The sequence below is a fragment of the Trichomonas vaginalis genome, chromosome I (assembly GCF_026262505.1).
Source record: "Trichomonas vaginalis G3 chromosome I, whole genome shotgun sequence".
Lineage (NCBI taxonomy): Eukaryota > Parabasalia > Trichomonadida > Trichomonadidae > Trichomonas > Trichomonas vaginalis.
The window spans coordinates 7,452,893-7,476,447 of NC_067203.1; the positions used below are offsets into that span (position 1 = coordinate 7,452,893).

General features: G+C 31.3%; 6 protein-coding genes across 6 annotated transcripts, besides 1 other annotated feature; 1 reads left to right on the plus strand and 5 right to left on the minus strand.

Annotated features, from left to right (window-relative positions):
* Positions 1–1,043: 1,043 nt before the first annotated feature.
* On the minus strand, positions 1,044–1,403 carry TVAGG3_0946300 (uncharacterized protein; the record flags this gene model as incomplete). The annotated part of the gene is made up of 1 exon (XM_001315678.1): positions 1,044–1,403. The coding sequence occupies one exon, from the start codon at positions 1,401–1,403 to the stop codon at positions 1,044–1,046; it is 360 nt and encodes a 119-aa protein (XP_001315713.1).
* Positions 1,404–1,830: 427 nt separating this feature from the next.
* TVAGG3_0946310 (uncharacterized protein) lies at positions 1,831–2,947 on the minus strand (the record flags this gene model as incomplete). The annotated part of the gene is made up of 1 exon (XM_001315679.2): positions 1,919–2,902. The coding sequence occupies one exon, from the start codon at positions 2,900–2,902 to the stop codon at positions 1,919–1,921; it is 984 nt and encodes a 327-aa protein (XP_001315714.1).
* A 1,681-nt stretch (positions 2,948–4,628) lies between these two features.
* Positions 4,629–4,820: a mobile genetic element.
* Positions 4,821–6,746: 1,926 nt separating this feature from the next.
* On the minus strand, positions 6,747–7,148 carry TVAGG3_0946330 (uncharacterized protein; the record flags this gene model as incomplete). Its single annotated transcript, XM_001315680.2, has 1 exon — positions 6,747–7,148. One exon carries the CDS (start codon positions 7,146–7,148, stop codon positions 6,747–6,749), a length of 402 nt encoding a protein of 133 aa, XP_001315715.2.
* Positions 7,149–16,138: 8,990 nt separating this feature from the next.
* Positions 16,139–16,516, plus strand: TVAGG3_0946340 (uncharacterized protein; the record flags this gene model as incomplete). The annotated part of the gene is made up of 1 exon (XM_001315681.1): positions 16,291–16,509. One exon carries the CDS (start codon positions 16,291–16,293, stop codon positions 16,507–16,509), a length of 219 nt encoding a protein of 72 aa, XP_001315716.1.
* Positions 16,517–16,878: 362 nt separating this feature from the next.
* Positions 16,879–20,011, minus strand: TVAGG3_0946350 (uncharacterized protein; the record flags this gene model as incomplete). The annotated part of the gene is made up of 1 exon (XM_001315682.1): positions 16,902–19,997. One exon carries the CDS (start codon positions 19,995–19,997, stop codon positions 16,902–16,904), a length of 3,096 nt encoding a protein of 1,031 aa, XP_001315717.1.
* A 437-nt stretch (positions 20,012–20,448) lies between these two features.
* On the minus strand, positions 20,449–21,924 carry TVAGG3_0946360 (phosphoglucosamine mutase family; the record flags this gene model as incomplete). The annotated part of the gene is made up of 1 exon (XM_001315683.1): positions 20,517–21,914. The coding sequence occupies one exon, from the start codon at positions 21,912–21,914 to the stop codon at positions 20,517–20,519; it is 1,398 nt and encodes a 465-aa protein (XP_001315718.1).
* Between the last annotated feature and the right edge of the window lie 1,631 nt (positions 21,925–23,555).

The window sequence follows — 23,555 nt, forward strand, 5'->3', positions numbered from 1 at the left end:
TTCAGAAGATTGGGTTAAATTTATTTACAATTTAAATTGATATGATGGTACAATAAAAAAGATGACTCATTGTTAATTATTCATTTATCCATATTGTAAAATTGAAATGATTTTAAATTGATGGTATTGCATTAATAACAAATAAAGTTGCTAATATATTATCGACTTTACATTTTACGAATTTGAATCATATTCAAAAACTGTATCTAGGTTAGTCACACTCTATGTCAACAAATAGAATGTTTATCAAAAAAACTATCAATCGTAAATTTTATTTTTTCGGAGAAAAAAATTTGATTCATATATAAATTAAGTATTATAGAGTTGGTACTTTAATGAATTATTTTGGACCAAAATGGATTTTGTTCTTAGAAAAAAGATAAATAAAATGGTGGTTCGATGATAATTTTATTATCATCGATCTTGCATCTTTATTTAGTGATTTTTTAATACTTTTTTTTGTTAGAAATGACTTAAATTATATGATATTTTTAACAAATTAACGTTGAGGATATAAATTCACATGTAAGCATTAAACCTTAATGTAAAACTATTTAATAATGCATTATTTGGACGTTTTCAACTCAGATAAAATTGAGATTTCTGAATATCCGATATCATGGATCTATTTATCGAATATTGTATTCCTGCCTCATATTTAAGCTAAATGAATTTGATCCATATTCTATTTGAAAAACATCGACCTATATCTGTAAATTAAAGCTTTGGTACAAACACTGTTGGGTAGGAAACACATAAATTCATAGCTTTTGTAATTTAAATATTTTGCAATACAATGAAAATAGCACCGGCGTCAATGGTGGAAAAGTGATTTAAAAAAATTAAAAAATAATAAAAAAGATGGTATTTTCTATCCACTCACAATTATTATGGCTGTCCTTGAAGTTTTGTATGAAAATGATTTTGATAAATTTAATTTTTATATCAGAAATAGTTGAATTATGGGAGTATTTTTTCTGGTTTTTACATAAAATTACAATTTTAAATAGTTCTATAGTAATACATTCATGAATATGGAATATTTATTTATAAAGCTCACAATACTCTCTCTGTCCTGATATTGGGCATTCATTGGCATCTAATAAAGTGATATTTCTAATGATGCTTGAAATTTTATCCCAATTATCATCAAACCATTTAATTAGAACTTTAAAAGATCTTTTACCAGATCTTGTAACTTCTGGTAAATCAAGAGTGCGTGAAAGTATTGATGCAATAGATAGTAGTTCAGGATGTCTAACACCTGAAGAAAACTGTGCTCGAAGTGCTTTCCAAGCTGTGCAGTTTAAATAATCAAAATTTTTTAATTCTCGTTCGATAATCCTTCCCTCTTTTCCTTTTGAAGTCTTTGTTTCTTTCTCTGCTTCAGGAAGGCTATCCATTGGATTGGAAAAGCAGCACCAAGTATATATTCAATGAACCAAAATATTATCGTTAAATTTTAATTGAAATTACTTTTTACCATCAATTTTGAATGAGAAAATTCTGCCGATTTTGGATGAATCCCATTTTGTGAAAGTTTATTATCCTCTATATTTATTTATAGTCTGTCTGTATGAATTATGAAAATTTTTTAATTTGAACATTGAAATTTCTTTCCTTGATTTGATTTCAGAACAAAACTATCATTCACATGATGTAAGATTGAGTCATTTATTAAAAATGAGACAAAATTTTAGAATAACTCATTTATTTGAAAAACCATAATATATCATTTTACTTTTAACGAGAGTTTCATCAGACATATTACTATTTTTTATGGTACTTATCACCATCTGACTCATTTCAAAAAAAAAAACTCAGATAAAATTAAAGATTAATATTTTTCGGTTTAGATTTTTGGTTGGCTAGCACAAAACTTGTGTTAGTGTGAAGTAATAATAACGTTTTATGATATTTACTTGCCTTCTGGGATCTTGTCATAGCCGTCGGATTCTTTAACTCTTGAGTAGAAGAGAAGCCATGTGAAGAATGAGGCAGCAGCGATAAGGATAACTGTTGAGTAGATGATTTCAAACTTCTTCCAACGCTTTGAGAGAGGTTGATGAACATATAAGGAAACTGGGTAGCTAATATTATCTTGGCCATAGTAAATTTGTTCCTTTTGTTCAAATGTAACGAAAACATCCATCCATTTCTGAGCTCCTCCGAAGACATAAAAGTTTTCGTTCAAGTGTTTCTTTCCAATTGATATTGGCTTCTTCTTCATAATCTTGGAACCTGCTTTAAAGCCACATCCTTCCAAAACGACGTTGTAATCGATGTTATCATTGAAATCGGCTCCAAATGCACCGCTGACGAAGAAATCATGATTGGCTGGACTTTCTCTAACAACACGGCAGATTTCTGTTGCAAGAGCTTCACGTTGGGCGCACTTATCTGGAGTTGTGCCTCTTGGGAATAGAACTGTAGCAACAATAGTATCGTTAACTGGATCATGGAACTTGACGTTTCCGTAGAATGATCCTGAGAAATCGAAAATTCCTGGCTCTCCAGTGTAGTTGCAGGTAGAGTTATGGATTGGGTAAGCGACTTGAGAAGTGAATTTTGTGATGTTGCTAATTGTAAGGCGGCTATATACTGTAACATTTGTATTGTCTTCTGGGCAATAGCGCTGAAGACCTTGCATTTTCTTTTCAGTTAATTTATTCATAACGTAATCGTATGTTGCTTTCTCATAAATTCCTGGTAAGCTGATGATGTCACAAGTTGAAAGAGATGAGTAAATTGTATCAACAATGTTATCCATTTCAGTGGTATTTGATGAGTTGCGTCCATCAAATCCGAATAAGTTCCAAACGCAATAGTTAAACTGAAATGGGTCAAGACGACGATCATTGGGATCTAGAGCTGTAGCAATAGCTAAGAGAAGACCAATCATTAAAATTTTTTACCTTTTTTTACAGCGGTTCTGTTTCAATAGTTGGTATCAATCTGATTTTTGGATGATAAAAAGAAATGAGATTGAATGCCTGTTACATCGTTCTTTATGTAATGAGGTTAGATTCTGCTCATTTTCACCGATCAAATTTGGAATGCAAGATAATTTGATAAAATCTAGTGGTGTCATCGAAATTGTTATGCGTGTCAAAAATGTAATGTTTTCAATTTCTCATATGCTAGATTTTAAAATAATTTTTAAAAAAGAACCCTTGTATTAGCTTTAATCAGCTATATTCGGTATTCACATGGTTGAAAAGATGAATTCGTATATTCCTGAAATGTTACAGATCCCTAAAAAAATCCTTAAAAATAGAAAATATTAGTAATATTTTTGACATTTTGAAAGATTTTACAAAAATAAAACCATCAAATTTACTATAGATGCACTTAATATTATATGAGTAAAAACAATTTTCATTACAATTAAAGATAAAACACTAAAATCTTCTAAAATAAATTTGAAAACTAGTTTTGGGGATTCGGCCTCGAATTTGATATAACCTTGCACATCCAATATAAAATTTTAAACCGGATCACACTTCAGTTTTGTTATTAAATTGAAATATCGCGTTGATCGTATTACAATGTGCATTCCTATTGTACATCACATGCATTAAGTATGACTAATATTCTCTTTCTAGTTATGATTGAAGCTTCATACCAACAATACAATCTGAAAAAAACTGTTCAATAGTTTTATCACTATCATAAAGTCAAAGAAGTAAACATTCAATCTGAGATTATTTTCATACTTTTTGAGCCCTTACTTAAAAGTTCGATCAATTATCAAAATTAAATCATCTTTTAACATCCTCGAAATTATTAAGAACCCATCAAAACTCAAATCATAATACAATGTATCTGTGAAATTTAATGATAAATTCTGCATTAAAACAACAAACAAAAATAAGTGTTAAATTCTTAACCAAGTTAGATAAATAATGTTAGAGTAGTAGGAAATTATGGAAATAATAGAATTTAATGAAGGAAAATTCGGTAACTGGAGGAGATCGAACAATTCACTTAAAGATATGAGCTCTCAATTTTCGACCCCCAATATACGTTTATTTTAGTTTCGGCATATTAACATGAAGCAAGAGCCAAACCCTTAAAGACGTGTCCTCTAGTTTTGCCAACTCTTTCATATATTGTAACTATTTTCAGGAAAAAACGCAAATTCAAAATTAGAAATTCACATTTAATCGAGTATAGTATTAAATTACTATCTTTCGTACACGGACCAAGCAACAACTCAAGGTGCATGCTCATTACAGACAAAATCCCCTCTAGTGCACTTAAATTGGGTGAGTTAGCACCAAACAAGCCATAAGTTAAAGATCTGAACTTGCTCCAGACAATGTATCACTTTAGTTATGAATGCACCAGAAATCCGTCCCAAACTCATACATTTCTACGCTAATCACGATAATAAATATACTATTTTGTACTTTTTACAATAAATCTCTCTTTGTTACACTACAAAATCAATGTGCATTTCGTTGCACCAGTTTTGAATCTTGTTAAATAATGATTTTTGTTACTTTCATGATACAGTCCCATTTAGTAAACGGATTATTTACAAAATAAAAATAAAAAATATATTTTTTATTTACGATTTTTTATATTTGGATTTTTAAGGCATAATTTAGAAAATATTAATAATTTAGGGCTGTACAAGATTTAAAAAAACATTGCCGGGTTACCGTAGAGGCCTAAAAAAATCGCGCCTCGGCGGCAAGCCGCCTCGGCATTAAGAATGCGCATCTAAATTTTTATATGTCCTTCTTTCTTTTATTTTTCCCTTCCCTTTCTTTTCTTTTTCTTTTTTTCCCTCCTCTTGCTCTCATTTACCTTTTTTTTCCTTTTCTCATCATTTTTCAAAATTTTAAATTTTTATCAAAAATCTTGCCTATAAAAGCAGACTATGGAACCTTTTAATGCCTCTTAATCAATATTATACAGCATAAAGCATATTAAATGAAAGTAATTACGTATAAATTTATTTTATTATCTTATTTATTAATTCTTTAGCATGTATTGTTTAATATTAACTTTTCTGTACATTAAATATGATATCTCCAAAGTATGAATGCCTTGTAACGAAACGAAAACTTAATTTTATGTTGAATATTTGTCACAAACATTAGATTATTAAAATATATGTTGGATATCCCTTAGTATGAGACTTCATGACTCTTGTAGTCTAACGTGAGCTTTGGATTGCAAGCTCTGTGGTTAACGAACATAAATTAATTGTAAAGTTTTCAAAATTTTTCATCGTTTCTATCAGCATCTATTTTTCCTTTAAAATAATATATTTGTATGAATACAATATTTAGTAATTTTTTTATTTCCCATAATTTCATTCAAAATTTCAGAAAAAATTAATTTCTATTCAATATTATTTCAGCTTCAAAACACTTCATTCTTATAGATGTTGATTCACTAAAGTGTGATACTCAATGTCTTATTTCAATGAAAATTGTTCTGCAAATTTATTTCACTTTTGACCTCACTTTTTCCGTAATTCAATTTTTTACTTTTAATATTTTAGATCTTCATAATATCATTTGAAAAATTAACCATATAAAAAAATCAAGTTAACAATTCACTTTTTCCGTAATTCAAAAATCAAAAATATAAATAATATATCTTTTTATCAAATATTATTATTATATTCTATGAAAAATGAGGTCCGGAAATTTTGCGGATTCCCGTAACTCAATTTTACGGAAAAAGTGCAGTAAACTATTCAAAATACGGAAAAATTGGTGTAAACTAATGATTTTACGGTAAAATCACGGAAAGTCCCGGAAGAATATATGTGCCTATATGAAATTATACAAAAATGAATCAAACGCATTTTAAAAGATTGTTCTTGTATTATAAATGCTATTCGCAGATTTATTAGTTGAAGAAAATTACCAAATTTTTGCCGATTTACAAAAAATGATTTACAAAGCATATTTTTATAAGGCTTTAAAAATCTTTAAAATGTGACCGGTGACGGAAATCCATGGTAACCAACCGCGGTTCCCGTTTGGAATGCCATATAATAATTTAATCGATTTGATATTAAGAAAGACATTTAAAATTCATAAAAGATCCAAATAATTTCATATCCAAAGTTATTAATATTTGAAGATTTGAGGAAAGAAAAGGAGAAATATTGCATATGAAATGTTTTCAAAAAATACATCAGAAATTGTAAAAGAATTTTAATAATTAATAAGATTTGGATGGGTTAAAATTTGTGATGAAACCACCCGATGCTAACTCACGCCACACATAGACAGAAGCATTCTATCACGCAACCACCCGATGCTAACTCACGCCACACATAGACAGAAGCATTCTATCACGCAACCACCCGATGCTAACTCACGCCACACATAGACAGAAGCATTCTATCACGCAACCACCCGATGCTAACTCACGCCACACATAGACAGAAGCATTCTATCACGCAACCACCCGATGCTAACTCACGCCACACATAGACAGAAGCATTCTATCACGCAACCACCCAATTTGACATTAATTTTTATTAATCTTATTTTCATTACTATATGCAACCAACCAATTTGACATTAATTTTTATTAATATATTTTTCATTACTATATGCAACCACCCAATTTGACATTAATATTCATAAATATATTTATCAAACTTATATGCACCCAACGAATTTTCAAATTCCTATCAACCACTTCTTTATTTTTATATTTTACAATTCTTTTATATACAAATTTAATACAAAGTTTTTATTCACTCATCATCTCTACTTCTTTATTATCTTCAATCTCATTCTAGCAGCTCTCGCATCTTTTACTTCCTTCATTAATTCAGGCAAGTATTTTTCCAACCAAATTTCTGGTTTATTTTGTAATGCAGATTCATAATTTTTTGATTGTTTTTCCAGAGAATTGATTAAATCTTTGGCATCTTGGAACGTTTCAAGATTATAAAGCAGTTTTACGACTAAAACTGCTTTATTTTTATCGTCAATATCAATAAATTCTGCGTATTTTGATATTTCGATCGGCGAACTCTTTTCTTTGTGATCCACGAGTTCATCCTGATCACCTACATTTTTATCGATTGGGAATTCTATGATTTCACCTACGTTTTTTCCTATTTTCATAACATGTATGCCTGCAGATGGAACATGATTCTTATTCATAAAGAAATCCTTGCAATATTTACAAGGATTCTTATCAGTATTAATATCATTATAGGAGAATCCGCAATGTATGCATTTTTCGTTTAACAAGTCATTCTTCTCGCGTTTTTGCTTATTAATGGGATCAATTGATTCATTAATCCTTATGATAGTATCATTCAGAATGAATTTGATGAAAGTAGAAAAGTTTCTTGCTTTTTTTGCAAGTTCGTTAATGTGTCTATGCTTACCCTCTGCACTATTATTAGTGCTTATAGGTTTTTGCTCTGATGTGTCTATGCTTACTCTGATGCTGCTAAATGCTCTTGATCTTTATATATCTGCTTCCATTTTTCCAGCTGCTCATCTGATATATTCTTTGTAGCATACATTTTCTGAACCGATGGATCAAAACATTTGTAATTGTCCTCAAAATCTTGGGCCGATTTTGATAATAATACTATCAGAGCAAAAACATGTAGTAAAGTATTATTGCCCATGGTTCCGAGATAGTGCCTAATACAGATATAATTTTGGAAATGATTCGTATTCAAAAATTTTAAAACTCCAGTACCTAAATCGCTCATCCATTTGATTCTTGAAAAGTGCTCCATAATGTTTAATGATTTAAATTCAATATTCATGGCTGTAAGCCACCGTTGATAAGCAGCGGATGATTCGCTGCGCCCTATGTATATCCCTAGAGGGTAACCTCGCATATAGTAATTACCACGAGGAAAAATAAATATATATTTCGGCCATGAAAAAGTAGCATCTAAGTGAATTAAATTACACTCCAACGCCAAATTTCCTGATTCGCTTGGAATATATATAAGAAATTCTATAGGATTTCCATTGACGAATAAACTATCACTTCTTATCGTTGTGCTATAATTTACATAAAATTTCCCGGGATATGAAGTTAAGATATCACCAATCTCATTATCATGCTTTATTTTTTCCTGTATTTCATCTTGCAGAGGATGTCCTGGGAGATCAACTTTCGTTATTTGAATGTACCATTTTAACCTCCCTGAAAACTCTTTGGGTAATTTTATGTTTTTCATGTTTTTTGGTACAGTAATCATCCACAACGTATCTGATACTTTTGAATATTCAAAGGATACGATTTTGTCATACAATGTGATCTTAAAGTAATAATAATTATCTGTAGAAATTTTTAAAGGGGAATAATCTTCGTTTTGAAGTAGAAAATAATTTAAGTTTACAGATCGATCAGAACTTATATTGGAAAGGCCCAAATGAATAAATGCTGGCATTTGTTCCAAAAACTTCAATGTTTGTTCATAAGTTAACACATTGATATGAATACCAGGGCTTATTAGAATTAATTGCATTGATTTGAGTTTTTCAATATCAGTATTTTTAGAGCATTCAAAACAAATATGGCAACCATCTATTGTAATTGGAGACCGATCAACTGGAATTTTTTCTATGGATTCATGAAATTGTTTGATCGCTGTAAATTTAATACCCATGATTTGTTCAAAATCTGCTTGAATTTTTTTGTCAGCTTTCAAACAAGCTTTTGCTAAAATTTCCAGAAGGTCATTGTTTTTTATTTGATTCAAAACATTAAAGTTCTTGTACATAAAATCATTATTTTGAATTAGGGCCTCATGGAAGATTAAATGAATCTTTAAACGAATAACTTTGCTTTCATTCAAATTCATTACTGATATAATATTATTTGTTGAAACAATCGAAGAGAGTAATGGATTTCTAAATGTAGAAAATAACTCTGAGATATTGTATGCAAAAGATAAAACATACTTGATTTGGTTTGTAAATTGATAAGTCTGCAAATTGAATTTATCATTCATTTTGAAAATTGTTTCGTTTGGGCTTGACATTATCAATGCTTTCATGATTGGTGTAACATTATCTATATTACACGAATTTAAAATATTAATTGATTCAAATTTAACTGCTAGTTCATAGAAAGAATATTTACTATTATCCAATATAGATCTGATACGTATTTGATAATATTCTTCACCATTTTGATTTGTTTGATCTGAAATTAAAACATTAATAAAATCTTCGATTGTTAAATCACACGATTTTCCTGAAAAAGCAAAAATATTCGAATATCTTTTATCGCCATTAATTATTGCTTGTATTAATGGTTTAGAAATTCCTGCTTTTGAGTATAATTCCTGGTCAAATGAAAAATTTTGTAAGAAACCTATAACCTGTGCATAAAATTTGGGGCGGGCAATTATAAATGCTTCTAAAAATTTAAGAATATATTGTTCCCCTAGACGATGGATTTTGATTTTAATTTGACTGAGATCTGTTTGCAAATATTTTTCACTTATAATCATATTTACCATTTCTGTAAAAGCTTCAGCGGATTTCTGAAATTTAGGTGTTGTTTCATATGTTTGAAGATACTTTACTTCATCGCTATTCGAGATAAAACGCTCTTTGAGTTCCTCCAAATAACAAATGATAGATTTATTTTCAAATCCAAATAATTTATGTCCAAAATTATATACATTCTTAATATTTCTGTTTAATTCTTTGATTTTTGAAACGATTTGTCCCCAAGGATATGATGGTGAATCTCCGACATATGCATTTGATAATGAATCCAAAACAGTGAATTTAGGTTTACCATCTTGATAAGTTATTTTATTTGTATACCATTCTTTTTGATAGGGTTTATTGGAAAAATATGAAATATATCTGGATAAATTGTTGAATCAGAATTACACTATTACATCTAATAGAACCCAACTGAATTAAAATCAAATCATGACCGAAACATTTAATGGTAGATGAAGATGGTTTAGCATTAAAAAAATTGTCACTTTTTAAAAAATTTCGGATTTTAAGAGTATGTTGAAAATTAAACATACTTTTAATATATGTTAATAATTATCATTGATAAAATTATTTAAATAGTAATCAAAATATTGTTATAAATATTAATGGAGTTGAAAAATTAATGATCATAAAAGTAAGATGTTAGCATCTAGCCTCAGTAGATACTAAGTCATATCAGAATAGACACATATTCATCCTCAATTGACTCTTACTCATCTTCAATTGATTCTACAAATAATCAATTGATCCTCACTACTGATCAATTGATTCTCACAAAATAATCAATTGATTCTCAGTCACCCTAAATTGATTCTCACTACTATTAATTGATTCTTACTCATCCTTAATGATTCTGCTAAGAATCAAGTGATTCTCACTCTTCCTCAATTTCTTCTTAGTATATTCAATTGATTCTCACTGATGTTCAGTTGAATCTCACTAATAATCAAATGATTCTCACTCATCCTCAATGATTGTCACTTATTCACAATTTATTCTAAACAACCTTAATTAACTCCAGTATTCTTCAATTGATTCTCACTAATTATAATTTGATCTCAGTCATCCTCAATTTATTCTAACTCAATAAGAATATGAATATGAAAATGGATTGGAATAGGTGATAATTAAAATATTTGATATGAATTTGTGAGAGTGTCTTTAATAAAGAAAAATTTGTCAAAGAACAAATAATGTCAAATTGGTGGGACATATAGTAATGAAATATTTATTGATAAATATTAATGTCATAATAATTGAGAGCATGTAGTAATGAAAAATTAATTGATAAAATAATAATATAAATAGGGTGATTGCATGATCAATACATATATATGAATGAATTCGATGTCAAACCGTCAGTCATATTGTTAGTCAAAACGTCAGTTATATTCTCATTCATACACTCACTCAAACCGTCAGTCATATTGTCGGTCAAACTCTCAGTCATATTATCACTCAAACTGTCAGCCAATTGTCAGCTAAACTCTAAGTCATATTCTAACTAAAGCCGTCACTCATATTGTCAGTCAAAACGTCAGTCATGTTGTCACTCAAACCGTCAGTCATATTGTCATTAAAACGGTCAGTCATACACTCACTCAAATCAACAGTCATATTGTCACCCAAACTCTCAGTCATATTCTAAATAAAACCGTAAGTCATATTGTCAGTCAAACTGTCAGTCTTACTCTCAATAAAAAGCTAATTCATAGTGTCTGTCAAACCACAGTCATATTGTCACTCAAACTGTCAGTAATATTCTAATTAAAGCCGTCAGTCATATTGTCAGTCAAACTGTAAGTCATACACTCACTCAAATCAACAATCATATTGTCACCCAAACTATCAGTCTTATTCTCACTAAAACCGTCAGTCATATTGTCAGTCAAATCGTCAGTCATATTGTCACTCAAACCGTCAGTCATATTGTCAGTCAAACTGTCAGTCATTCACTCACTCAAATCAACAGTCATATTGTCATCCAAACTGTCAGTCTTATTCTCACTAAAACCATCAGTCATACACTCTCTTAAACTATGAGTCATATTGTCACCCAAACTCTCAGTTATATTCTAAATAAAACCGTAAGTCATATTGTCGGTCAAACCGTCAGTCATATTGTCAGTCAAACTGTCAGTCTTACTCTCAATAAAAAGCTAATTCATAGTGTCTGTCAAACCACAGTCATATTGTCACTCAAACTGTCAGTAATATTCTAATTAAAGCCGTCAGTCATATTGTCAGTCAAACTGTAAGTCATACACTCACTCAAATCAACAATCATATTGTCACCCAAACTATCAGTCTTATTCTCACTAAAACCGTCAGTCATATTGTCAGTCAAATCGTCAGTCATATTGTCACTCAAACCGTCAGTCATATTGTCAGTCAAACTGTCAGTAATATTCTAATTAAAGCCGTCAGTCATATTGTCAGTCAAACTGTCAGTCATTCACTCACTCAAATCAACAGTCATATTGTCACCCAAACTGTCAGTCTTATTCTCGCTAAAACCATCAGTCATACACTCTCGTAAACTATGAGTCATATTGTCACCCAAACTCTCAATCATATTCTAAATAAAACCGTAAGTCATAGTGTGTGTCAAACCGTCAGTCATATTGTCAGTCAAACTGTCAGTCATTCACTCACTCAAATCAACAGTCATATTGTCATCCAAACTGTCAGTCTTATTCTCACTAAAACCATCAGTCATACACTCTCTTAAACTATGAGTCATATTGTCACCCAAACTCTCAGTTATATTCTAAATAAAACCGTAAGTCATATTGTCGGTCAAACCGTCAGTCATATTGTCAGTCAAACTGTCAGTCTTACTCTCAATAAAAAGCTAATTCATAGTGTCTGTCAAACCACAGTCATATTGTCACTCAAACTGTCAGTAATATTCTAATTAAAGCCGTCAGTCATATTGTCAGTCAAACTGTAAGTCATACACTCACTCAAATCAACAATCATATTGTCACCCAAACTATCAGTCTTATTCTCACTAAAACCGTCAGTCATATTGTCAGTCAAATCGTCAGTCATATTGTCACTCAAACCGTCAGTCATATTGTCAGTCAAACTGTCAGTAATATTCTAATTAAAGCCGTCAGTCATATTGTCAGTCAAACTGTCAGTCATTCACTCACTCAAATCAACAGTCATATTGTCACCCAAACTGTCAGTCTTATTCTCGCTAAAACCATCAGTCATACACTCTCGTAAACTATGAGTCATATTGTCACCCAAACTCTCAATCATATTCTAAATAAAACCGTAAGTCATAGTGTGTGTCAAACCGTCAGTCATATTGTCATCCAAACTATCAGTCTTATTCTCACTAAAACCGTAATTCATATTGTCACTCAAACCGTCAGTCATATTGTCATTAAAACGGTCAGTCATACACTCACTCAAATCAACAGTCATATTGTCACCCAAACTCTCAGTCATATTCTAAATAAAACCGTAAGTCATATTGTCAGTCAAACTATCAGTCATATTGTCAGTCAAACTATCAGTCTTATTCTAACTAAAAAGCTAATTCATAGTGTCTGTCAAACCGAAGTCATATTGTCACTCAAATTGTCAGTCATTCACTCACTCAAATCAACAGTCATATTGTCACCCAAACTGTCAGTCTTATTGTCAGTCAAACTGTCAGTCATTCACTCACTCAAATCAACAGTCATATTGTCACCCAAACTATCAGTCTTATTCTCACTAAAACCATCAGTCATACACTCTCGTAAACTATGAGTCATATTGTCACCCAAACTCTCAGTCATATTCTAAATAAAACCGTAAGTCATAGAGGCTGTCAAACTATCAGTCATATTGTCATCCAAACTATCAGTCTTATTCTCACTAAAACCGTAATTCATATTGTCACTCAAACCGTCAGTCATATTGTCATTAAAACGGTCAGTCATACACTCACTCAAATCAACAGTCATATTGTCAGTCAAACTATCAGTCTTATCCTAACTAAAAAGCTAATTCATAGTGTGTGTCAAACCGTCAGTCATATCGTCAGTCAAACTATCAGTCTTATTCTCACTAAAACCATCAGTCATACACTCTCTTAAACTATGAGTCATATTGTCACCCAAACTCTCAATCATACACTCACTCAAATCAACAGTCATATTGTCAGTCAAACCGGCAGTTATATTGTCAGTCAAACTGTCAGTCTTATTCTAACTAAAACCGTAAGTCATAATGTGTGTCAAACCGTCAGTCATATTGTCACTCAAACTGTCAGTCTTATTCTAACTAAAAAGCTAATTCATAGTGTGTGTCAAACCGTCAGTCATATTGTCAGTCAAACTGTCAGTCTTATTCTAACTAAAAAGCTAATTCATAGTGTGTGTCAAACCGTCAGTCATATTGTCAGTCAAACTATCAGTCTTACTCTCAATAAAAAGCTAATTCATAGTGTGTGTCAAACCGTCAGTCATATTGTCAGTCAAACTGTCAGTCTTATTCTAACTAAAAAGCTAATTCATAGTGTGTATCAAACCGAAGTCATATTGTCACCCAAACTGTCAGTCTTATTCTCACTAAAACCATCAGTCATACACTCTCTTAAACTATGAGTCATATTGTCACCCAAACTCTCAAGCATACACTCACTCGAATCAACAGTCATAGTGTCTGTCAAACCACAGTCATATTGTCAGTCAAACTATCAGTCATATTCTAACTAAAACCGTAAGTCATAGTGTGTGTCAAACCGTCAGTCATATTGTCAGTCAAACTGTCAGTCATTCACTCACTCAAATCAACAGTCATATTGTCATCCAAACTATCAGTCTTATTCTCACTAAAACCATCAGTCATACACTCTCTTAAACTATGAGTCATATTGTCACCCAAACTCTCAATCATACACTCACTCAAATCAACAGTCATATTGTCAGTCAAACCGGCAGTTATATTGTCAGTCAAACTGTCAGTCTTATTCTAACTAAAACCGTAAGTCAAAGTGTCTGTCAAACCGTCAGTCATATTCTCAGTCATATTGTAGTTCATACTATCACCCAAACTGTTGTTCATACTGTCACTCAAACTCTAAGTCATATTGTCAGTCAAACTGTGAGTCATATTCTCTCTCAAGCCTTGAGTTATACTGACAACCAAACCCTCATTCAAAATGTCACTCAAACTGTCAGTTATATTCCTAGACACATTCAAACTTTCAGGCATATTGTCAGCCAGATACTCAGTTATAGAGTCACTTTTTTGTCATTAATGAATTCAGTTATAGATTCAAACATACATTCGGTCCAATATTGGATCATGCAGTTAATTCTACATTTTTTTAACTTGTAAGTCATTATTTATGAAAATATTTAAAATAGTGTAATTGCACAATGATGTGCAGTATTATCTTTAATATTAATATTGTAATATGATATTAGATTTTATCATATGAGATATTAATATTGATTTATGGATCACTGCACAATGATGTGCAGTATTATCTTTAATATTAATATTGTAATAAGCAATGTTATATTCTAATTTGAATGTTCCTTTTTAACCTCATGATTTCTTCTCACTGATCTGCCTTTTTATGCAGCATTTTGTATTTAATCTCTCTTATCCTTTAGATTCTCTATGCTTTCCATCTTTCTAAACCAGATTCCATTGTTAATTCTTAAATTAACACAAATCTTAAATTTCATATTAGTCATTGATCTGAAGTTATTGAAACATCTGACGTCTTTAGATTATCTTATTTAATATTAAAATGATTGATCTATTTACATTTTTAAAATAGTCCTAAAAAGTCTCAATATTTATAAAAGCATAATAAAATTAAATTTTTTAATATCATTTTGTAAATTATTCGTTTACTTTATGGTATAGTCTTGAAAAAGTATCAAAAAACATTATCTTAATGGTCTCTAAAGAGGTTAAGTAGCATACACACAGATATGCTAATGTGGTAAAAAGAGATTTATTGCAAAAAGTCCAAAATAGTATATTTATTATCAAGATTCGCGTGGAAACGTACGAGTTTGGGACGAATAACTAACATTCTTAAACATTTAGTAATACTCTGATAAGTACAAGTCCTTAGATGCGACATCTGGCTTCTTTTGTTCTAACTTACCAAATTCAAGAACTCAAGTTGGCAGTAACTCTGTACTAAACATACTCTAAGAGTTTGTCATTATTCCGTGTATGACAAATCATACTTTAATGTTTTACTCGTTGAATAAAGAATGCTTGATTTTGAAATCGAATGTTTTTGCTTAAATAGTTCCAGATTCTTGAACTAGGGACGGAATTAGAGGACACGTCTTTGCTGGTTAGTCGCGTGCTTGATGACAATATGCTACAATTATAATAAACGTACAAAAGGGACGAAAATTGAGAGCTTGTAACTTTCAACCTCGAACAATTCAAGGAAAAATATAATGATGGGAGGCTAAAACTTAATCTAAAGGTTATTTAAGGTATTTTAGAGGTATAATTCAATTAAAAGACATAAAATTCTATTGTTCTGTAACTGAAAATTTCTACGATAATTCAATGTGACGATCATATCTCTTTGAATTGGAGACCAAAATTAATATATGTAATTAGTATTCCATATCTGATATATTATCACTGACAAATTTATCAATTCAAAGTGAATTAAGGTTTTTACATAGCACATAAGTTAGGAAGGTGCTACCATATCAACTTGAAGGATTACACTTCCCATTCCTTCTCTATCTTCCTTTACAAGAAGTCTCTCTTCGGAAAGAAATTCATCGGAAGATGCGATATTCCAACATACGTTCTCCCTATGGATAAGGTCACAATTAACTACCTTCCAATGGTTAACCCAGAATTCAACAACACACCAGCTGTTCTTAGACTTACACTTCATTTAACACAAAACACACAACCATACAAGGGTGAAATTGTCCCATCAGTTCTTAAGCAAGCTGAAGTTAACGATATTAACTTCAAACTTGAGCTCTCATCTGATGATGACAACATGATCAACTCTCCACTTATTTAAGATGTTATTTATGATGTTGTTTTTTTAAACTATTCATGATCATTGTTAATTTAATACTTTTTTTGTTTTATCTTTGAAAGGAAAAAGAATTTTTTTTTGATCTTTTCATAAAATTCCAATGGTGAACTGATTAAAGCACGTGAAAATATTTTTTAGAGAACATAATGTAGGGATTTAATCAATTGCAGGCTAATTAAAATTTTGATTTGGATATATCACCTCTAAACTGGCCATTAACTGCATAAATAATTTTATCTAGTATTTGTATTTTTGAACTTTGGGAATTTATCAATATTATTGAAATCTTTCACAAATCAAATATATTTTCAGTTTAAAATTACGGCATAATTTACGGAAAAAAAACATAAATTGGATTTAAAACGAAGTTTTTATTAACATACAATAAAATTATCAAAGAACGGAGATTTTTCTTGTTCAGGTGTAGCTTTCTTAAAAGAAATATTGAATTTTGAGTTCTTCATTATTCTTCTAAGAGCAAGTGCTGTACATATGATGGTCTTGGCACTTAATTCTGCTGGCTTAATCTGATTATACTTCTTGAGAGTAAATATCTTTTGAAGTCTTAATGATTCAATATGCTTAACTAGGCTTCCAAGTCCAGCACATTCACGAACCATTGATTCAACTTTAGAACGAAGCTCATTCTGATCATTTGAAGTGTATGCTCCGTCAGTTACATTCTCACAAATTCTCTTTGCCCATTCTGCCCATTCGCAGTTTTCATATGCTTGATTAGCATTTGCTCTGGCCATAATAACTTCTTTCTTCATTGAACGGATCTTCTCTTCGCATTTCTCAAGTTTTGTTGTTTTTTCTTGCATTGTCTTTTGCATGCTCGTTACTGATTCTATGAAAGATAATGATTTTGGAGCAGAAATTATTTCTCTTGCCTGATTGATTTCCTCCTTCATGTTGTCAAGCTTGCTTTGCAATGATAAGAGTTCAAAGACTTTAAGATCAAGCTGCTCAATAAAATCTTCATGGTTATTTGATGGATCATTCAGAAGTTTAGCTGCAATATCATGAAGAGAATCATAGTCACTTTGCATTGTTGCCTTCTGTTTATCCATTCTGCTCTTATATTCACACTCAAGTGCAAATGATCTTGCTTTGAGTTCGCTTTGGAAGGAAGCAATTTCTCTTTGCATTTTGTCATAACATTGCTTTAATTGTGTACGAAGAACTGTATTTTGAGCTGAAATATTCTGCTTTTCGCCTTCAATTTCTTTGATATGAAGAGAAAGTTGTTCTGCATTATCTTCTAACTCTTTAATCTTGGCGTTCTTTTCATTAAGTTCTGCTTGAATTGTCTCAATTTGCTGGCATAAATCTTCATTCTTTTCTTGATATTCTGTTTCCTTTCCTGCCATTTCTTCTCTTACTCGTGCAATGCTCTTCTTAGAACGAGAAACAACTGATTTAACTGTTATTTCTGCAGCTTCTTTGAGGTCAAGAATACTTCTTTCAAGAGATTCATTTTCTTCTTTAAGTCTGGATATCTGATCGCGACACTTTCCTAATTCTTGCTCTTGAGTTCCATAATTCTTGATAGAATCTTCTAAGATATCATTCTCATCCTTCATCTTTTGAATTTCAGAGTTGAGCTCAATGATCTTGTCCTGCAATTCTGATATCTGTTGCTTTAATTGTTGTTCATTTTCATTATTCTTACTCTCAATTTCTTGCATTTTTGTTGTTGAATCTGCCTTAGCTTCATCAACCATTCGCTTAAGCTCTTCAACGCAATTTTGAAGTTCTTGATTTTGGTTATTAAGATCTCTTGTAGCAAATTCGATAATATCTGAATTATTGACGTTCTGCTCTTCAGAATCTGTTTCTTCATTGTTCTGGTTACTCATTTCTTCCAATTCTTTCTTCAATTGAGAAATTTCTGCTTCATAACGAGCGCGCTCATCTGACTTAATAGCCTTGGCTGATTCATTCATTGCCTCGATATTGTTTTGTAAACTCTTTATTTCATTAGAATATTTCTCAACTTTTGATTTGTTGAGATTTGAATATTGAACAAGAGCAAAATTAGATTGGATGCATTGAATAACAATACCTAGCAATTCTAATTCCTTTGGAGAATTTGTTTCTTCAAATTTCTCGAAATAGTTAGAAATTTCGGTAATTTGTTCAGCAGATGGCATTTCAAATAAGAATGTATTATATATTGTTTCAACAGTTGGTAATTGGATATTATTCTTTTGAATTGATTCCTTGATTTGCTGAATTTCGGTTTGTAATAATTGTCTAATGCTATCAAGTGAATATGGAACTTCTGACCAAGATTGAATCAGCTTTGAATCAATTAATTGATGGATAAACGAAATATTTGATGCTACAACATTTCTAAGCTTTGCGATTATTTCCTTTTCACTAGTATTTTGTTGTTCTATGAAGTTTTGTTTATAATATTCAGTTATCTTTGCAAATGATTCTTCTATTGCACTTGAGGTTTTGCCATTTAAGATATCTTGGATATCTTTCTTGATTGTACTTGGTGATAGTGAAATAACTTTGTTTATTATATGCTTATAGTCGATTGCATGTTGGGTTAACTGCTTTTCTAACGTTTCTTTGGCCTCTTTGACGGATTTTAGCTCTTGCCTCGTGTTATCAAGCAATGATAAAGTATTTTGAGAAAGATCATTTAACTTATGAATGTATGATACCATATTGTTTCTAATAGTTATGCAATGATTCAATTCTTCTGACTGACTTTCAATCTGCTCACGCATTTCATCGAAAATACCAATAATATGCTGTTTCTCGTCTTCCTTATTCTTTAATAATCTCTGATATTCGTTTATGTGCGGATTATTTTCGATTTGATTCTGTAAAAGAGAAATTTTTTCTTGTAATTTGTTATTTTCGGAAGTAAGTTGCTTAATTGACTCATCGCTCTTGATTATCTTATCATTTCTAATTTCAATTTGTTTCTTAGACTGCGCTAATAGCTTTTTCATTTTCTCTGGCGAATAATAATCTTGTAGTTTATCATTTAGCTTTTTAATGGTTTCATCTTTGATTGTGCTTTGGGCAGAAACCTGTGCAATTTCTCTTTGCAAGCGTTCAACTTCTGTACGTAGATTGACAAAATCTATCTTTAAGGCAACATTTGATTCGTTTTTAAGACGCAATTGTGTAATTTCTGCTATTATCTCCTTTTCTCCTGAACCTTCTGGCAAACCAATCATTTTTGCGAGATTTTGGGAATATAGAGCGCAAACATCCTTCAGTTCAGGTCGTTTTACGAGCAATGATACAGAAGATGTCAAAATTTTTGCAATATCTTTGTTATTTATTCGCTTTTGAATGAAATTAATGATTAATTGACATAGAATTCCGGATTTCTTGGAACTTAGAATAGTTTTATTTAATTCTTCACTAGCATTTTGACTAATGAACCTTGATAATGCAAGATATTCTGGAGATATAGCAATATCTTCCGTATTTTGCATACAAGATTTTAAGTTTCCGTTTATTAATTTTGATTATTCTTTATGAAATTTCTGCATACATATTTTATTGCTGAATAATGATTGCAATGCTGCATAAAGTTCAAATGTAACTTTGGAACTATTACTTTATTGGAGAATTTAATTATTTGAATCTAATTTAGTTAATATTCGAAAAAGGAACTTATTGATCATATGACATGAAGCAAAAATGAATATATATCCATCAGATTCCATAGCACTGTATATTGAAATATCATATGAGAACGTATTTAAGTCCTTTCAAGCGATTATTACTTATATGTCGGTAATTTTACAGAACTGCACTATTTTGGGCATTTGAATTGCACTTAAAAAGGAATGGTGAAATTTTTGTGTATAAATTGATCATTCAAATACTTATTTATCATAAGTAATAAAACAAACATATATGTGAAACATAGTGTAAACGCATATAGCATTACTTTACAAAAAAAAAAAATTATATAAAGTTTTATTAATGATAAACAAATGCAGAATTCTTTATTTCATCAACTCGATGAATTCGTTGTATACCTTATTACACAAATCGTCAGCTTCGTCCTGAGTATGAGCTTCTCCAATCACACGAACGATTGGCTCAGTATTAGACTTTCTGACGTGAACCCACCAGTCTCTGTTATCAACTCTGAGTCCATCCTTTTCATCGAGGGCGATAGTTCTAGCGTATTGTTTCATCATCTTTTCCTTCCATTGCTCGATGAGTTCTGGAACGTTTGTAGTATTCTTCATTGGAATCTTCTTCTTGGAGATCCTCCATTGTGGAAGAGCTCCCTTAATTTGGGAAATTGTAATATTTGGATTTTGTTCACGTTCTGCAGCGAAGAGTTGAAGTACCATTGCAGTGGCAACAAGTGCATCACGTCCAATATGGCATGAAGTAAGCATTACACCACCATTTCCTTCTCCACCGATTTCAGAGCCGACTTCGACCATTCTCATGGCAACATTGACTTCTCCGATTGGTGTTCCGTAGCATGTAACGCCGTGTTGGCGACAGATATCGTCGACAGCGCGAGATGTAGAAATGTTGCGGCAAACAGGGGTCTTTACGCCACCGTACTTAAGAGCGTAGTTAACTGCAAGGGCAAGAGTATATTCTTCGACAAGAGGAATTCCGTCTTCTCCAATCAATACGCAACGATCGGAATCTGGATCAACAGCGATACCAATATCGTGTCCTTTGACAGCATCGCAAAGCTGTGTAAGATTCTCTGGTATTGGTTCTGGTGTATGTGCAAATAATCCTGTTGGTTCAGTGTTTAATTCGGTAACTTCGCATCCAAGCTGACGAAGGATGACGGGGATGGCAAGAGAACCAGCTCCATTGATGGTATCGACAGCAACTTTGAAGTGCTGTTTCTTAATTTTTTCGACATCGATAAATTTCTGGCCGAAAATGTTGTTTATGTGATCTTGGATAGCATTCGGATAATTTGTAAGTGTTCCCAACTTGTCCCAAGTTGCAAACTTGGAGTATTTGCATGAAAACATCTCATCGCAGTTAAATTGGTCGAGGAAGATTCCTGTGAATTCAACAAACTTGAGACCGCACCACTGTTGAGGGTTATGCGAAGCAGTGATAACGATACCACCACAAGCCTTGAATTGCTGTACCATTAATTGGACAGTTGGTGTTGGAACGATACCGATATCAACTACATCAATTCCACAGGCCATAAGGGCTCCAATAGTAACTTGCTTGATCCAGGAAACGGCTGGACGAGTATCATAGCCAAGAATTACTTGTTTTCCTTTTCCTTTCGTAAGCTGGAGACCGGCGAATCCAGAAACATATTTAGAAACAACTTCTGGAGTAAGAGAACCACCGACAACTCCACGAATGCCGGAAATTGTGAGCATGAGAGTATCAGAACTCATTTGATTTTGAATAAGTGAAGTAAATTGAATTTACATATCGCCCTCCTTTCGACCATTCAAATTCTCAATTCCCAAATTGACATTCGGCAAAAAAATAGTTGAGATTTAATCAGGAACAACTTTTGTCAAAATCAAGTTTATTTGTTATAAAAATTTTCATTTCAAATCTTCGAGTTTAGAATTTTCAATACACATGATGAATCAACTATAGGATCTTTTTGTAGTATTTTTTTCTCAGCTTTGCTGCGCGCCGATAGAATGCTCTATACAATATCTACATTAATTCGCAGTCTTTAATTAAATCAAATTAGGTAACTAAATTTCATATTTTTGTGACTTATTTTTGACCATTTTCGCTTGCGATTTTTTATCGATTTTAAAATAATAGCATATATCAATTTTAGTTATATTGTGCTGTGGATTGATCCATTTAAATCGCCGAAAATTCAATGATCAAATATTTTCAAAAATAAATTATGTTCAAAATTCGTTTCTAAGCAGTTAATTTTATTCCTTATCCTATGATATATTATATTCACAATATATGTAATAATCACATAAATCACTTCGAAATGCTGGACTGCTAATTTCAAAAGAGGAGAACAACCACGCTTTTCACATTGTTTATCTACAATAAATTAGAAACACGATATCTCAGCACGGTATTCAATACTCGATTTTGAAATTCAATTTAAAAATGGAGCTTATAATGAAATATGCATATTTTAACAGATTGATCCAGAGAATTGAGTATGTGATCTGAAAGACTGCATATTTACTATATTTCTGCATTCAAGGGAAGCCAAATACGGAAAAGTATATGAAAAGATATTTTTTATTTCTCATGAAATTCATTTTCGAAATTAAAAGAAAAATAAAGAAAAGCGCATTATGTTGGGACATTAATGATTTGCACCATATGAGATGAGAAGTTTGGCTGTTTCTTTACTATTATTTTCTCCATTTCCATCCTTTTAATTGATATTTGCTCCATATGAGATAAGAAGTTCGAAAATTTTTTATTGTTATGTTTTGTTGCATGATCAAGAGGGGTATTTCCAAAATTATCTTTTTCATTGATATTTGCACCATGTGAGATAAGAAGTTGGGCTATTTCTTTACAATTATTTTCTGCTGCATGATGAAGAGCAGATTTTCCATTATTGTTGTTTTCATTGATATTTGCACCATTTGAAATGAGGAGTTCGGCTGTTTTTTCACTATTTTTTGACGCTGAAATATGAAGAGCGGTATTTCCAAAATTATCTTTTTCATTGATATTTGCACCGTGTAAGATAAGCAATTCGGCTATTTCTTTACTATTATGTTCTGCTGCATGATGAAGAACAGATTTTCCATATTTAGTTTTTTCATTGATATTTGCGCCATGTGAGATAAGAAGTTCGACAGATTTTTTATTGCTATGTTTTGTTGCATAATAAAGAGCGGTATTGCCAAAATCATCTTTTTCATTGATATTTGCAACATGTGAGATAAGTAGTTCAACAATTTCTTTATTATCATTTTCTGATGCAATATGAAGAGCAGACTTTCCATATTTAAATTTTTCATTGATATTTGCGCCATGTGAGATAAGAAGTTCGACAATCTCTTTATTATTTTGTTTTGTTGCATAATAAA